Raw genomic sequence first — 15261 nt, forward strand, 5'->3', positions numbered from 1 at the left:
TTCTTTTGTTGTTTGTGTCACCTGTCCATACTTAAGAGTGACTGGGGGCTCTGTGGGCACAGGCAGGACTTGTTACCCAGTGAGTGTCATTTCAAGGAGACTGGGGTTGGAGATCCACCTCTTTCATTGGGGAAATTATTAAAAGTCAGTATGTTAACTAGATATTATTTTTCCTGGGGTGGTTCAGTTTTCCCAGAGAAGATTCCTTTCATTTTCCCCCTAGAAGGAGGGATATACCTGGGGCAGGGGTAGGGGAGCCAACCATTTCTTATGCAGGTTTTCACTTAATTCTTCTGTTTTTATAAGCTTGTCTCTTACCCCTCTTTCTAACATACTGAGTATCCCTGAGCCTTGAGCCCTTCCTGTTTAATTCTGAAGATAGTTATCCACTGGTCTTTTGTGGATGGGTGAGAGAGGGAGGACTGGAGGCTGGACAGCCCATGTACGGACACTGAGTCAGTTCCTTGTGTTACTGAGCTGCTCAGGGTGTCTCCAGAGTAGATCAGCTCACTTCTTACCTATAACCTCCTCTGAAAGCACTTCTAGGTGGTAGCTCCTTTGCTTTCTTTGCCCCACAGAATCCGTTCCAGTCCTGACCAGCCTTCTGTCTTCTAAAATGTGTTGAACTCTTTTTGTAAAAAAATAACTTATTTTTTTTTGTTGTTGTTGAAAATATGCAGAGCAGAACATGCTCCAATTCAACACTTTCTACATGTATAATTCAATGGCATTGATTACATTCTTCAAGTTATGCATCCATTCTCACTGTTGAACTCTTTTGTCAGTTTTTTCTCTTTTCCATTCTCTGTCTTTGTAGGGCAACACATTTTCAAAAGTTCTTTGCTATCATTCTCTGGAAGGGGAAGAATAAACTTGTATGGTCAGTCTCTTACCTTTAGCCAGACACTCAGGAAAAGGGATTTTAACTTGAGTGTCAGCTCCAATGGATTGGTAGTCATTGTTTGGAGTGCTGGGTTGAGAAGAATCCAGAGGGGAAAAGTGCTGGATTGCTAAGCAATGTCTGTCACAGTTGTGGAAACTTTGGTGGTGCAGTGATTAAGTGCTACAGCTACGAACCAAAAGGTCGGCAGTTTGATTCCACCGGGTGCTCCTTAGAAACCATATGGGGCAGTTGTAATCTGTTCTATAGGGTCGCTATGAGTCAGAATCCACTCAACAGCACCAGGCTTGACACATTGAGGAAGGGGAGGATAGTGGCACATTCACTATATATCTGCCATCCCTCTCTTTAGTTAATAAGGAGTCGTTAAGGGTTTTTGAACAGAGTATGACATGGCCAGAGTTGTGCTTAGTTGGATAAATCAGCCACCCAGATTGGCTAGGGGCCCATCTGGAAGCAACTAGGAGACTGCTGTAATGTAGGCCACGCAGAAGACTTCAGCCAGCACCCTGTGCAGAGGGCGCCCAGCAAAAAAGTTTTGCTTTGGGATGCGGTGTGTGAGGCAAGAGGCCATTCTACTTTCTTCAGGAAGGGCTTAAAGTTCTCACTTCCCCTTTCCCTCTCTCCACTATTCCTTCCAGCCCTGAACGTGGGAATTGGAAACAAGAGGCTTTGCTGTGGGCAGCCAGTTAATGTTGTCACTGTGCAGCCAGCAATAAACCAAACCAAACAAACCCAGTGTCATCAAGTTGATTCCGACTCATAGCAACCCTATAGGACAGAGTAGAACTGCCCCATAGAGTTTTTAAGGAGCCAGCCAGCAATAGCAACTCCTTATTCCTGCAGTGTCTAAGGAGGCTCTGGCCCACACCTTCTCTGAAGCACCATTCCCCTCTCCTCCAAACACACATACACTGGCCCGTCCAGGCTTAGCTCTCCCTCAGAGGAAGGAGCGTGGATAAGGTGATTTTATGACTCTTTTTCAGCACTGACTCATACACCATGAGGGAGACCTGGTTGGTAGTAGCAGGAGGTGCCTCCCTGAGTGGCACAAGCAGTCTGCACTACTAACCTAAAGGGGTGCTGCAGAAGAGAGGCCTCGCTATCTGGTTCCATGAAGCTTACATCTAAGAAAATGCTATGACATTGTACTCTGTAACCATGAGTGGAATCAACCCTAGAGCAATGGGTTGGTTTGGGTTTTTTGCCCTGGAAGGGGGCAGGTGGTATATTTGGGCCACTTTTCATTAGTTCCTGACTTCTTTTAGCTGATGCTAATATTCTGTATTCTTGTAGCTTCCCTCCAGATGAGGACTATCCTAGCCTTCTATCTCACAAATGAGGGGAACTGAGGCACGGCCCAGCTTTGAGATGCCCATCAAGGGTGACACTTTTTCCTGTGGTCATTCCTGTTATATACAGGTGATATACAGTTGATAGCCTCATTCTGCAGAGGGGAAACTGAAGCACAGAGAGATGAAATAATTAAAAAAGGATCCCCAAACTCCTGGTGAATAGCAGACAGTGTTAGCCTGGACAGATCAGACTGGAGTCAATGTAGGATGGGGCAGTCGGGCTTCTTGTGTTTTCTAGACCTCAGACTTCCCTTCCAGGAAATGGGGAGAGTCGCACTGCCTGGAGGTTAAGGTTGGCAAGTAGGGAGGAAGAACTAGAATGTCCTCTAACCTTGCTCATGGCTCGTGTTCTCTTTTTCTGACTCTTTGGAGGAGTTGGAGGTGGATCGATGGGGGAAGAAGGGAAGGTGGGAACAGTCAGTGCTGAGGATTAGGCTGGTGGCATGTGGTCTGTGTGAGGCCTGCTGAACTTTGTGCTCCGGCTGTGTGCCATGCACACCATGGCTGTGCGCGTGGACCCAGCAGGGCCCTTGTGGCCAGGAGCTCGTGTTCTGGGGAGAGTCCAGGGTGGATCTCAGGTTCCTGAGCCCGTACCACAGTACAGGGGGAGTGCTAGGCTACAAGTGAGGCCCTCACTGCATGTCCAGGGAGAACAAGGCAGGCAGCTGCCGGCCCAGCTGGGACATGGAGGCTATGGTCTTGGTTCTACCACCTGAGAGCCAGGAGCTGGAGCACATAACAGTGTCTCTGGGCCTCTACTGTTTCCCCACGTGAAATAAGCAGCTTGTTCTTGAGGCCCCGCAAGAGGCTGTGTCTCTAAGACCCTGTTGTCTGTATGCTAAGCTGGCAGTCAAGAGGAGCTCTACCCCTGCCTCCGCTGGAGCCTAGGCCTCTCCTAGGATGCCAGGGGCTCAGGCAGGGTGAGGGTGGGTGAAATAAGAGCTGGAAGAATGTCAGGGGCCAGGATTTCTTGGCCATCGTCTGGTCCCTCCTCCTTCTGTGTGGGGAGGGTGGAGGCACCAGAGAAATGCCAACCAGCAACGTGGGGAAAATAGATGTTCACTTTTGCTAATGAGGAGATTCAAATCAGTCCTGGGGTCCCTCACAGGCAGCTTTGGCCCCACCCCTACCCCCCGGTGTCTGAAAGCCTCTTTTCCTGGCCCCTGCCTGGTTACTCCTTCTCTGCCATCAGCTCCTGTGAACTGGCCACACACAATTAGGAAGGGAAACTGCCTGGGCCAGGAAACAATGCTGTCTCTCCCAAACCCTGCTCTTCTTTTCCTGCCTGCCAGTCTGTCTTCTCGGTCCCTGCTCCTGCACCTTGAGGTCCCTGCTTGTGTGCTGGAGGGTTGACCAGACCCTTCTTAGATGGAAAGAGGGCTGTGATGTCCCTGCAATGGTCATTGTACTTATTGATGGGACTGTGGCAGTAATTCAGAGCCTCGTGGCATCAGGACAAATCACGTCCAGCTGGAAACGGCATCTGGCTGCAGGAGGGGTTGAAGTTGCTGAGGCTGTACTCCATGTGGCGAGTACTAAGGGTCTGCAAGAGGGTACTGAGAGGCCGAAGCCCCTCACTCCTTGACCAGAGCACGCTGAGAACAGCAGAGGGGAAGGGGACTCCTGGACACTGAAGGCCAGAACACCAAGTCAGCACATTGGGAATGCTGGGTGGGGCCTGGGCTGAGGCAGTGGCTGGGGAATAGTGCCCCAGGCCTTCCTCCCATCCCAGCATGCTGTTCCCTTCTGGGCCCTGACATTTCTTCCAGGCACATACCAGCACATGACAATGAATCCGAGCCCCTCCAGGCCCCCACACCCGCCTGCGGCTGTCTCGGCTCATCTGTCAGTCACCCGATCCCCCACACCTGTTCCAGGCACAGCTTGTGAGCTGCCCACCCGCACGCACAGCTATGAATAGGGTGGAAGGAGGGGAGCACGGGGGCATTCAGAGGGCAGGAGGGTGGGTGGGGGACCTCTCAGGGTAGTAGGAAGGGCAGCTTGCCTCTTAGGCTGAGGAAGGAGAGAAGCAAAGCTTGTTTTGGGGGTTGCTTAGACTGGGGGAAATATAAGGGTAGACAGGCAATGCCTAAAGTTTAACTGCGGGACAAGGAGTGGGTTTGCGATTGGAAGAATCAGGCCTGAGGACAAGATGAGATGCTCTGGCTGTCTGTGTCACTGGCTGGCATCTCCTGGGTCTGTGCAGTGTAACTACTGAGCAGGTTCTGGGCTCGACTCTGGACCCTCACTTGTGGGATCCCTCGCTGTCTCCTAGCCACCAGCTTATTTATTCCAGTTGCTCCCCACAGTTATAAATTCCCTGGGAGCAGAGACAGTGCCTCAACCTCCTTGAGCCCCCACTGTCTATCAGTGTTTTGCTGGGACTGGATAAGTGTGTGACAGAGTAACTAGAAGGGCCTGGTGAGTAGGAGGTGTTGACAAGACCTGGGAGTGTATTTGAGATGAGATGGGGTGGAGCTGGGGTGCCCAGCACTCCTAGAGGAGATTGTAGGTCCCTCCTCTTTTTCTGCCACTTCCTTTTTGTGACCAGGAGGCCTCTCTCTTCTCACCCAGTGCCACCCAGAGGTGAGAGATTGAACAGCAACATGGAACCTGTAATGAAGCCCTAGGGAGAAAGGATGAACGTAGCTTAGTTCTTGCCTCCAAGAAACTTACCTTCTGGAAGGGGGCAAGGATGCCTGAACAGATGATTAGAGCACAGGGTGATGAAGGGGCGTGTTCAAATTGCTGTGGAGGTCCTGGGGGAGCAGCCACTGCCTGTGTGCATTGGGAAGGGCCAGGGAGGTGTTTGTACCAGTCCTTCCCAAGCCTGGAGCACCGCCTTCTTTTAGGTGCGTGAATAAACATTTTTTTCTTTTCATATATGTTAGAAAAAATATAATCCTTGATTTCACATCTGTATTCTTAGCATGGAGTTAAGGAATAAAAGCGAGCCGACGTAAACCATCAGGTGCACAGAAGACATGTGCAGATTATCTCGTATTAGTCAGCAAGAGGCACTGAGCGGCTAAAGCCCAAGAGTCATCGTCGTTTCATGTCCTGGCCTCACCTCTTGGCGCCCCAGGTTCAGATGCTGCCTTCCCAGGCAGCAGGGCTTCCTGCCAGCCCTTTTTCAGGCATGGTCCAGGTCTCTGCCCTGTGCCTCTAGCTGCAGCACATCCTGAGCGCATAGACTGTCCCCCAGCCCCTTTTTAGGGAATAGTCTGTCTGACGAACTCAGTCTCCTAGGAGGAGCATGTGATTTAGTAGAGAAAGCCCAGGATCTGGTCCCAATTCACCTTGTTGTTTAACCATAAGATCTTGGGCCAGTCTCCAAAAAAACCATACCAGTTGTTGTCAAGTCAGCTCCGACTCATGGCAACCCCATGTGTGTTACAGTAGAACTGTGCTCCGTAGGGCTTTCAGTGGCTGATTTTTTGGAAGTAACTCAGTAGGCTCTTCTTCTGAGGTGCCCCTGGGTAGTCAAAACCGTCCAGCCTCTCTGTTATCAGCCGAGCACTTTAACTGTTTGCACCAACCAGCTACCCCTGGGCTAATCACACACACAAAAAAAAAAACCCGTTGCCGTACAGTGGATTTTGACTCTTAGGGGCCCTATAGGACAGCATAGAACTGCCGCATATGGTTTCCAAGGAGCACCTGGTGGATTCCAGCTGCCAGCCTTTTGGTTAGCAGCGGCAGCACTTAACCACCACGCCACCAGGGTTCCCAGTCTTTTTTTTTTTTCTTTTTTAATTTCCTTTTTAATGGCCTCATTAAAGCCAATCCAGAGCACATTAAAACATGCCATTCTCTTTCGACATGGAAACAGCTTTTTTTTATTCCTGATCATAAAAGTAATCCATCTTCATTCTGTCCTGTAACCTGCTTTTTTTTCACGTGACAGTATGTCATTCCCCAATACAAGATAAAAGTCCTCCTGGAAGACATGGCCCCTGGACTTTCTGTTAGCCCAGAACTGAAACGATTCCTGAAGCCACCTCTTCAGACAAAGATTAGACTGGACTATAAAACATAAAATAATACCGGTGAAGAGGGTGGTACTTAACTCAAGTAGATACATGAGACTAAATGGGCAGTTCCTGTCCGGAGGTGAGATGAGAAGGCAGGGGGGACAGGAGCTGGCTGAGTGGACACAGGAAATCCAGGGTGGAAAGGAGGAGTGTGCTGTCACATTATAGGGAGGGCAGCTAGGGTCACATAACAATGTGTGTATAAATTTTTGTATGAGAAACTAACTTGAACTGTAAACTTTCATTTAAAGCACAATAAAAAAATAATAAAAGTCCTTCTCAACATTTTTTGCAGCCAATAATATTCTATTTTGCCATAAAACAATTAACATTCCCCTGTCAGCCTAAAGAACGTTTGCTCTCTCCTGGAAAAATTATTTCCCCAAAGGAGAGAAAAAGAATGACTGAGCTTCCCCAATAGCTAGTAACAGAACTGCCTGGTGCCGGCCTCTGGATATTGCCCTGGGCCTCCGGGGATTCCCGTACCTTTGTGCAGAAAAGTCCTTGGTGTCAGAATCTTTATCAAGGTTGGGAGTTCCCACCCCATTTATACGGCTGCATTCTGGTCCCTGGGTGGCGCCAAAAGTTAAATGTTCAACTACTAGCTGGAAGGCTGGCGGTTTGAACCCCCCCAGAGGTACCTCAGAAGATGGGCCTAGTGCTCTGCTTGTGAAAGGTTCCAGCCTTCAGACGCATATGGAGCAGTTCTGCTCTGCACACACAGGGCAGCCGTGAGTGGGAATTGACTTGACGGCAGATAACGATAACAGTGCTGGTCTAGCTTGGCAGTGATTTGGGACTGGTGTGGGTGGGAGGAGAGGCTTAACCCTAAGAATGAGCCTTTTGTAGTATGTTTGTGTGTTTCTTCTGAATCCTAAGTTGTTCTGTTAGCATCCCTCACTTGGAGGGGGTGATTGTATGTGGGGCCTCAGTTCTGGGGATAGAAATCCCTACGTTGTCTAAAGCTTCAAAAATACAACTCTTGCCTCACAGCCACCAAGGCACCACTTGTCACATCCAACATCTTCATCCCTCTCCTTTGTTGGCATTCTGCTAGATTGCAATAAGCATTGGAGTTGAAGCCTAAATACCTAAAGACCACTTATCTGCCATGTGACCTTGGGCAAGGCATAACCAGAGAGCCTCAGTGATAAAATGGAGGAGGAGGTTCCTGCCTTATCCCTCTGACAGGGAATGTATGAAGTCATCAGAGTCTTATTTCACCTTTTCTAAGAGAGAAGTATTGTAGGTAAAATTAAAATCAAACCAGTATCTAGCATGCTGCCCTCCAGCTCTGAAACGAGTGGAAAGCAGTGAAAGGAACAGAGGCATTTTGGGTGTGGTGAGAAGCTGAGCTAGCAGACTGCTGGGTGGGCCAGTGAGAGGCCTAGTAAGCCAGGCCAAGGACTGAGCATATTACTGTGTGGCAAAGGCACTCAAGGAGAGAGAGAGCTTTAAGCCACAGAATGGTGTAATCAGACTTTTGTGAAGAGAACTCTCAGAGCCCTTAGAGAATAAACCAAAGGGAGGCAAGGCTTGTGTTGGGCACACTGGTCTGGAGGCTGTTAGAGATGCAGAAAGATAAGGATGGCTAGACCCATTCTGAGGGGCCAGTCCCCAGAACCATTTCTAAATTGGCAGGGTCTGGTGGAGCCCTGGTGGTAAAGTGGTTAAAGGCTCTGCGGCTAACCAAAAGGTCGGCAGTTTTAATTACCAGCTGCTCCTCAGAAACCCTATGGGGCAGTTCTACTCTGACCTATAGGGTTGCTATGAGTCAGAATCAACTCGGTGGCAACCAGTTTGGTTTGGTTTTGGTTGGTGGCCAACTGGACCAGAGGATGAGAGAAAGAGGAGTCTGGATGACACCAGGGTCCCTAGCCTCCCCTATTTCTCTTCCCTCTGTCAGTCCATCTTCCTGGTTTCCTGTTTTCATGCTTTCTTCACTATCAAAATTGACTGGAAAGATTCTAATTAATTTATTTGTACTAAAGTAGAAATGAAGAAATGACTGATACAGATTCAAATGTTTTGCAGTTTAAAGGAAAAAGCTTTAAACTCTACAATTTTAAGCCCTAAAGACAAATATGTTGACGTCTGAGTGGGCAGCAGTGGCTTGAAACTAATGCAGGTCTTGATGTTTTCTTTTTCCTTTCGTTGGGCAACATGACCTGATGAGCATACCAGGCCTGGATAGGGGGGAAAGTGGAAGCCTTCCAAGTTCTCTTTAGGCCCTCCTGATTTCTTCCCAGCCTAAGTCCCTGGACTGTGACCCAGAGGCCTGCTTGACTCCATCCCTCCAATGGGGCCACTGCTGATGTATCTGACCATCTCCTTGGCTTCCCCCTGTCTCCCTCCAGGCAGACCTCAACACCAACATCGAGGATGAAGGCAGCTCCTTCTACGGGGTCTCCAGCCAGTACGAGAGCCCCGAGAACATGATAATCACCTGCTCCACCAAGGTCTGCTCTTTTGGCAAGCAGGTGGTGGAGAAAGTTGAGGTAGGAGGCCACCTGGTGGGTGAAGGGTGGAGGCCTGTGGTGTTCTTTCCTAGAGCTCCCCTGAGGTGAGGACAGGCCTGCTCAGAGTGGCCCAGTCAGAGGTGGCCTCGCTGTGGCTGCCATCTGCTTTCAGGAAGAGTGACCTCCAGTTTCCAGACCATCCTTCAACCTCCTTGTTGTTGCTCCTCTGTCCTGTTAGTGCTGTGTGCTTCACTTGGGCCCCCTTAGTGCAACTGCCTTGCCCAGTCCACCAGGGCTATTGCTAAACGTCCCAGGCTAGGAGTACATCTTCTAAGCTCCTCCTTACAGGCATCCCTGTATCCTCTCCCAGAGCAGAGGTACAGCACAGACAGGGGTCTCAGGGGACTATCCAACCCTTTCATTTCACAGTTGAGACCCAGAGAGAGTAAAGCTTTCCCCAGGTCACACAGCTAGCCAGTGGCAGAAGCAGCACTAGCCAGAGCCCCTGGATCTGCGTCCCCTGCTCTTTTGGACCCCAGCTCACTTTCTGCTCCATAAATGCTAAAAACTATTCATGACCCTGGTTTTTTATTTGTATTAGTGACAGTTGCAGAAATCCCACTTCCATCCCCCCTAGCCAAGGGCAGCGCAGGGTAGTGGTTCACATGGGCCGGGGTTTGAACCCCAGCTCCCCTGCCTTCTGGCAGATGTTTGGGATGTGGAGAGTGGGGTGGATAAAATCCTCCATTTAGCCCTGAACAGTTCACAGGTTACCCTTGCTATTCACTGACGCAGACTCCTGCAGTGCTGTTATTCTGGTCCTACTGTGTAATGGGAGTGTTAGGAAGATGGGACCAGAAGGCCTCCAACCAAAAGTACCTTCAGACTCTGAGAGCCTGTGATTCTGTACAGTCCCATAGATTTGTTAGACCAAAACTTTTCACTATTTCAGGGTCTTCTCCCCTATCCCCAGCTCTTTCCCCAAACTCTTATGAATTAGTGAAGTCTTCTTTCATAATCTGTCAGTTATTGATAATCTACCAGTAATAGTTGCTGTCACGTTGACTCTAACTCATGGAGACCCCATGTGTATCAGAGTAGAACTGTGCTCCATAGGGTTTTCAGTGGCTGATATTTCCAGGAGTAGATCACCAGGCTTTTCTTCCGAGGCATATCTGGGTGGACTCGAACTACCAGCCTTCTGGTTAGCAGCTGAGTGTGTTAACCACCTCATGTCAAATACAGCCCTGTGCTGGGCTAGTACCAGGGAGGAGACCTTCCATCCCGGTGGCTCTCACCCCTGGCTGCACCTTAGGAGCTTTGGAAACATACCAATGCCTGAAACCCCACCCAACATACACCAATTCAAAATCTCTAGGCAAGAACAGCTTTTAAAAAACTTCCCCAGGTTATTTTATTTTTAGTTAAAATTTTTTTAAATTTTGAAATCATTGTAGATTCAGAGAGATCCTGTGTACCCTTCACCCAGCTTCCCACGATGATAACATCTTGCGTCACTGTAGTGCAGTATCACAACCAGGAAGTGGACATTGATACAGTCCACCAGTCTTATTTAGGTTTCACCAGTTTTACATACACTTGTGTGTGTGTGCATCTAGGTGTGTAGATTTGCGTAATTACTACCATCGTCAAACAGTCCCATCACCACAAGGATCCCTCGTGCTGTCCTTTCCCCCATGTTATTTTAATGTGCCATCAGAATTGACCACTCTATCCCATCCCCCCTCTTGCCACTGCTCTTTTGTCTCTTCGAGTTCCACCTCCCCAAACCCAGTTTCTCCCCGTCACCAATGGAGGAGGAAGGCCTCGTTTAATATCCACCAACCTTGAAGGGTGGCTCTGTTCTCAGGGCCTCCAGGCTTCCTGCCTTTTCTTCCCACTTATAGTGACTGGGTCGTGGAGTTGGGCCTGGGCTGGAGGTGGTCAAAGGGATTCTAAGCCCCTGCTGTCCCCTGGGTCTGCAGACAGAGTATGCCCGCTATGAGAATGGCCACTACTTGTACCGCATCCACCGGTCCCCACTCTGTGAGTACATGATCAACTTTATCCACAAACTGAAGCACCTTCCTGAGAAGTACATGATGAACAGCGTGCTGGAGAACTTCACCATCCTGCAGGTGTGTGGCGGGAGGTGCTGCAGGTGCGGGGTGGCAGTTGACAGGTGGATGGAGCAGATGCAGTTCCCTCTTCTGGGGCCTAAACTCTCATCTTTTTCTCACCTGCAGGTGGTCACCAACAGAGACACGCAGGAGACCTTGCTGTGCATTGCCTACGTCTTTGAGGTGTCAGCCAGTGAGCACGGGGCTCAGCACCATATCTACCGGCTGGTGAAGGAATAGAGACTCGGGTGGTAGGGAGGGAAGAGACGTGTGTGCAGGAAATGGGGACGTGGGGAGGGGACCTGCAGGAGCAGCCTCTTGAAATGCCGAGAGAGTTGAGGTCCTGACTCTTCCTACTGAGGAACAGACAGTACCTGCACCTGCAATGCCCCACCCCAAATAAACCCAACATGTTGTGTATTTTCAGAAGACCTGGTCTGGCTGTATGAGCCTTGGGAGGGACTGGGGAGACATGTCAGGTAGAAGGGTGGGGCAGTCAGGAGGCAGGCTGGACGCAATGCCCCGGAGCTGCCCCCTGGGCAGTTCTGAAGCCAGCGCCCCAAAGGACTCAGCCAGAAACATGGGCACCAACACTGAAGCTCAAGATGTGATGGTCCTGCCGCTGCTGCTACTCCAGTCCCTGGCCACCCTGGGCGGCCTGAGGATGGCACGTGGACTCTTCATTCTGCTCGTCCTGCGTATGCACCCACAGCTACTTGTACAGGAAGGCACCAGCACACCTGGCCCCTTCTGCTTCTGCACCCCTAGGACAGCTCACACAGGAGGTCTGGTCCAGCCTGGGGGTTGGGTTTTAGGTGTGGAAGTGACAGGTTGTTGTGAATGGTAGAAGGGGACACAGTCAGAGCTCTTTAGTTTTGAACCATTTCCAATGGACATGGATTCCACGGCCAACATCCTCCCTGATGGTGGCCATGCTGGCTTGTTGGGGGATTGGTCCAGGCCAGAGGAGCCCAAGACAGGGAGAGCAGGGGTGACGGTGCTGAAGCCAGGCCAGGGTGGCATCATGCAGCATCCTTGTTGGTGATGAAGGCCAAGAGCATTGATCAGAGGTGTGTGGTGGGCCAGTGGTCTCTAAGACCCTTTCAGTTCTGACAATCTAACCTCAAAATCCTCCCAGCCAATATGCCTGTTGGGGTGGTGACCTCCTTGGAACTAACCCCAGGTAGTCTAACTCCCTCCCCAAAGGGCAATTTCTGCACTGTCTGAGGATGAAGGAGAAGGAGGGTAGTACCTGCTCTGGGCCCAGAGTTAACCAACTAAAGGGGTTTCCTGACTTAATTCTCCTGAGCTTTGAGTTTTGGCTGTCGTGGCTCCAGTCCTAGAATTCCCGGCTGCCTGACATTGGAAAAATTTCTTAACCTGTGTGAACCTTCGTACCCTTTCCTCTCTGCAAAGTTGAAAGACAACAGCACGTACCTTAGGAGGCCTTAGGGAGGAGAGAGGATAATGTCTATAAAGTGACTGGTGCAAGAGGCAGTAAAATAGGTTCCTCAGAGGGCTGGAGCTGACTCTTTGCTGCCACCTAGTGGCTCTTTGGTATCATCTTCCAAAAATGGTAAGACCGCATCTAGGAGGTGTTACAGAGTGGTGGTTAGGAGCAAGGGCTCTGGGATCAGGCTGCAAGGATTGCAGTCCTGGCGCTTTGCTGCTGACTAGCTGTGTGACCTTGGAACGATTTACTTAATTTCACTGTGCCTTGGTTTCCCCATCTGTAAAATGGGTATTGCAATAGTACCTACCTCATATATGTAGAATACCCAGCATAGTGCCAAACTCATGCGTGTGTTTCATAAATATAAGCTATTGTTAGTGTTATAAGCAGTCAGTTGGAAGAGTACATAGTGGGCTGGGCTGATCCTCAGGAGTTCAGAGATGGCAGCAATCAGGGTGTGGGGGATTCAGGGAAGAAGTAGCACTTGAGGGGAGCTAGGCCTTCCTTAAAGGATGGCAGTGTTTAGATAAGCAGATGGGAGGAAGCCCCACCAGCATTCCAGACGGGGAAAAGAAGCAGGCCATCATGTCTCCCTCTCGCCATAAGCCAGCACTCCCTCTCGTCAAAAAAGCAGCTTTAACCGAATACCCCTGGGTATCAGGGCTCTGTTAGACCTCAGGTCACACTGTGCGACCCCCTGTCCATGCAGGCCCTGCTCCCTTCCACAGATGGTGTGATATGGAAGCAGGCCGAGGCGCCCAACGAATTGGACTGACTTCCTGTGCGGGAGGCATGTGCTCACGTGTACGTGTGTGACTCTCTGCTGATATAAGGCCCCCAGCCCCTTCCCTGTCAGTCACAGTCTTTGTCTCCCTTCCAGCTTGACTGACTACACAGTGTGGTAAGACTCCGGCAGGACAGGTGCCCAAATGAAGGAAGCAATCTTTTTGTGTCAGGGGTGGGGAAGGAGGTCAGTGCAGATGGAGTTCGTCCCAGGTGTTGGCTGTGAGCTTTCCCTTCCCATTATGAACTGACCTCAGCAGCCTAAAGGAGAGTCACCTGCTTACAGCTGCAAATACCAAGCCAGTCAGCCGTAGACAACAGCTGATTTGGGTGCCTCTCCCCCTGGTGTAGAGCAGACCGTGACTCTCGGGGCAAATGGGGATACTGACCTGGCTCCACCTACCTGGCAGCCTCATCTGGCACTCTCTGGGCCCTCCCTGCCTCCAGCCACTCTTGAGTCACTTATTGTTCCCAGCACATCCTTCCTTCCCTGGGGCTTTGGCACTGCATGTTCCCTTAGCCAGGACACTCTTCCCCCTGGTGAACTGTAATTCAATCTTTAAGAGCCAACTTGAAGTCACCTCTTCTCATGCGTCTGACATCCTGTTAGAGCACCTTTTACATGTTCCCTGGATACAGGTACCACCATGCTGTCTTCTGACCCTCACAACAACATGGTAGGTACTATGCTATCCCCATTTTAAAGGTGAGGAACATGAGGCACGGAGAGGTCAATTAACTTGCTTGGGTTATTAATGCATTAATTTCTTCATTTAGCAAATTTTTTTAAAACTTCCACCTTGTGCAAGGCATTGGGAATATATCAGTGACCAAGACAGACAAGGTCAAGCAAGCAAGCAAATAAGACAAGTGCAGATTGTGACGAGTGATATAAAGGGAATGAGCAGGGTTCTAAGGCTGAGAGTTACTGGGGAGGCCACTTTAGATAGCGGGGGTCAGGGAAGGCCTTCCTAAGATGGTGGCATTTGAGCTGAGACCTGAAGGATGAGAAAGACCAACCGCAAGCAGGGTGAGGGAAAGGTATTCCAAGTAGAGAGAATGGCAAGCCCTGGAGGCAGGAAGGTGACCGATGTGTCCCAGGTACAGAAAAGAGGCCAGTGTGTCTGGAATATAGGGAGAGAGAGAGAAAGTGATGCAGGAGGTAAGGTGTTGAGATAGGCAGGGGCTGGATCGTGCACACCATGATAAGGAATTTGAGTTTTACTCAGTGTGATGGGAAGGCCTTGGAGTATTTTCAGCAAGGGAGTAAGTCTTTTAAAAAACAACTCTCCCAGCTGCCATGGACTACAGAGAAGTCTTAATTGTCTGCTTCTGAGTTTGTCTTTCCTACTAGATTCAGCTCCTGTTGATGGAGACTATAGATTTCCTGTATCTGATACTTTGTAAACTGAACACCATGTCTGAAACCCGCAGGTGCTCAGTAAACATTTGATGAAGAAATGAATATGTGTAAGGCAGTGAGATGCATGTCATTTGGCTCTGAGGTGAGTGAGGCGCCCTGAACCTTCTAGGCATAGAGAGCTCGTCTCCCCTCCTGACACAACCTAGAGGTAACAGGCAGCTCTGTCGAGGTGGGGCAGGGAAACAGACCACCAGTCTTGTGGGGTGTGGTGATGACCGAGTAGATTGTGCCCCAGGGGCCGTCAGTTAACTTTCACAGAGTGGGATGGTCTTCCTCACAAGAGAGAAATCCGCTAGGTGTTTGGTATTTGTGTGTGTGTACACGTGGACTTCTGCCCTTTCAGGCCTGGAGCCAGTGGAAGGAGGAGCAGAGGCCATGGTGGCTGACCTTGCTCAGGGCCTCCTGCATTGCTGTGTGTGCTTGATCCAGATACTTGCTCTCTCTCCTGGACTGGGATTCAGAGGACAGTGGGCTGTGTAGTGAAGGAGGCTGGAGGTAGAGGAGGTCATACCTTGACAGGAGGGAACTCAAAAGCTGACAGAGGCTGAGTGTGGGGGTGTGGTGCGGTACTCTTTTGGCTAGCCATTGCTTTCTGGGCCACAGCTGCGTGGAGAGAGGAATGAATGCGAGGTAGAGTGGAAATGCATTTGGTTTTATCTCAGAGGTGGTTATACCCAGTGTCACTGTGTTTGGTCCCTTCTTAACGTTATCTGTTATGTTAGCTCTAAGAGTG

At 50.0% G+C, this 15261-nt stretch overlaps 2 protein-coding genes across 3 annotated transcripts in view; both read left to right on the forward strand.

Annotated features, from left to right (window-relative positions):
- Positions 1-11128, forward strand: part of TEAD4 (TEA domain transcription factor 4) — a 67379-nt gene extending 56251 nt beyond the window's left edge. Inside the window, exons 9-11 of the mRNA XM_049882194.1 lie at positions 8648-8788; positions 10735-10881; positions 10990-11128. Of these exons, the coding sequence (XP_049738151.1) occupies positions 8648-8788; positions 10735-10881; positions 10990-11109 (408 nt within the window). The 3' untranslated portion in view covers positions 11110-11128. The remainder of the gene's footprint in view (positions 1-8647; positions 8789-10734; positions 10882-10989) is intronic.
- A 2564-nt stretch (positions 11129-13692) lies between these two features.
- Positions 13693-15261, forward strand: part of TSPAN9 (tetraspanin 9) — a 308842-nt gene continuing 307273 nt past the window's right edge. For both annotated transcript variants that reach the window (XM_049882196.1, XM_049882197.1), the window contains exon 1: positions 13693-13782. In XM_049882196.1, coding sequence (XP_049738153.1) covers positions 13753-13782 — 30 coding nt within the window. In that variant the 5' untranslated portion in view covers positions 13693-13752. The remainder of the gene's footprint in view (positions 13783-15261) is intronic.

The sequence above is a fragment of the Elephas maximus genome, chromosome 4 (genome assembly GCF_024166365.1).
Source record: "Elephas maximus indicus isolate mEleMax1 chromosome 4, mEleMax1 primary haplotype, whole genome shotgun sequence".
Lineage (NCBI taxonomy): Eukaryota > Metazoa > Chordata > Mammalia > Proboscidea > Elephantidae > Elephas > Elephas maximus.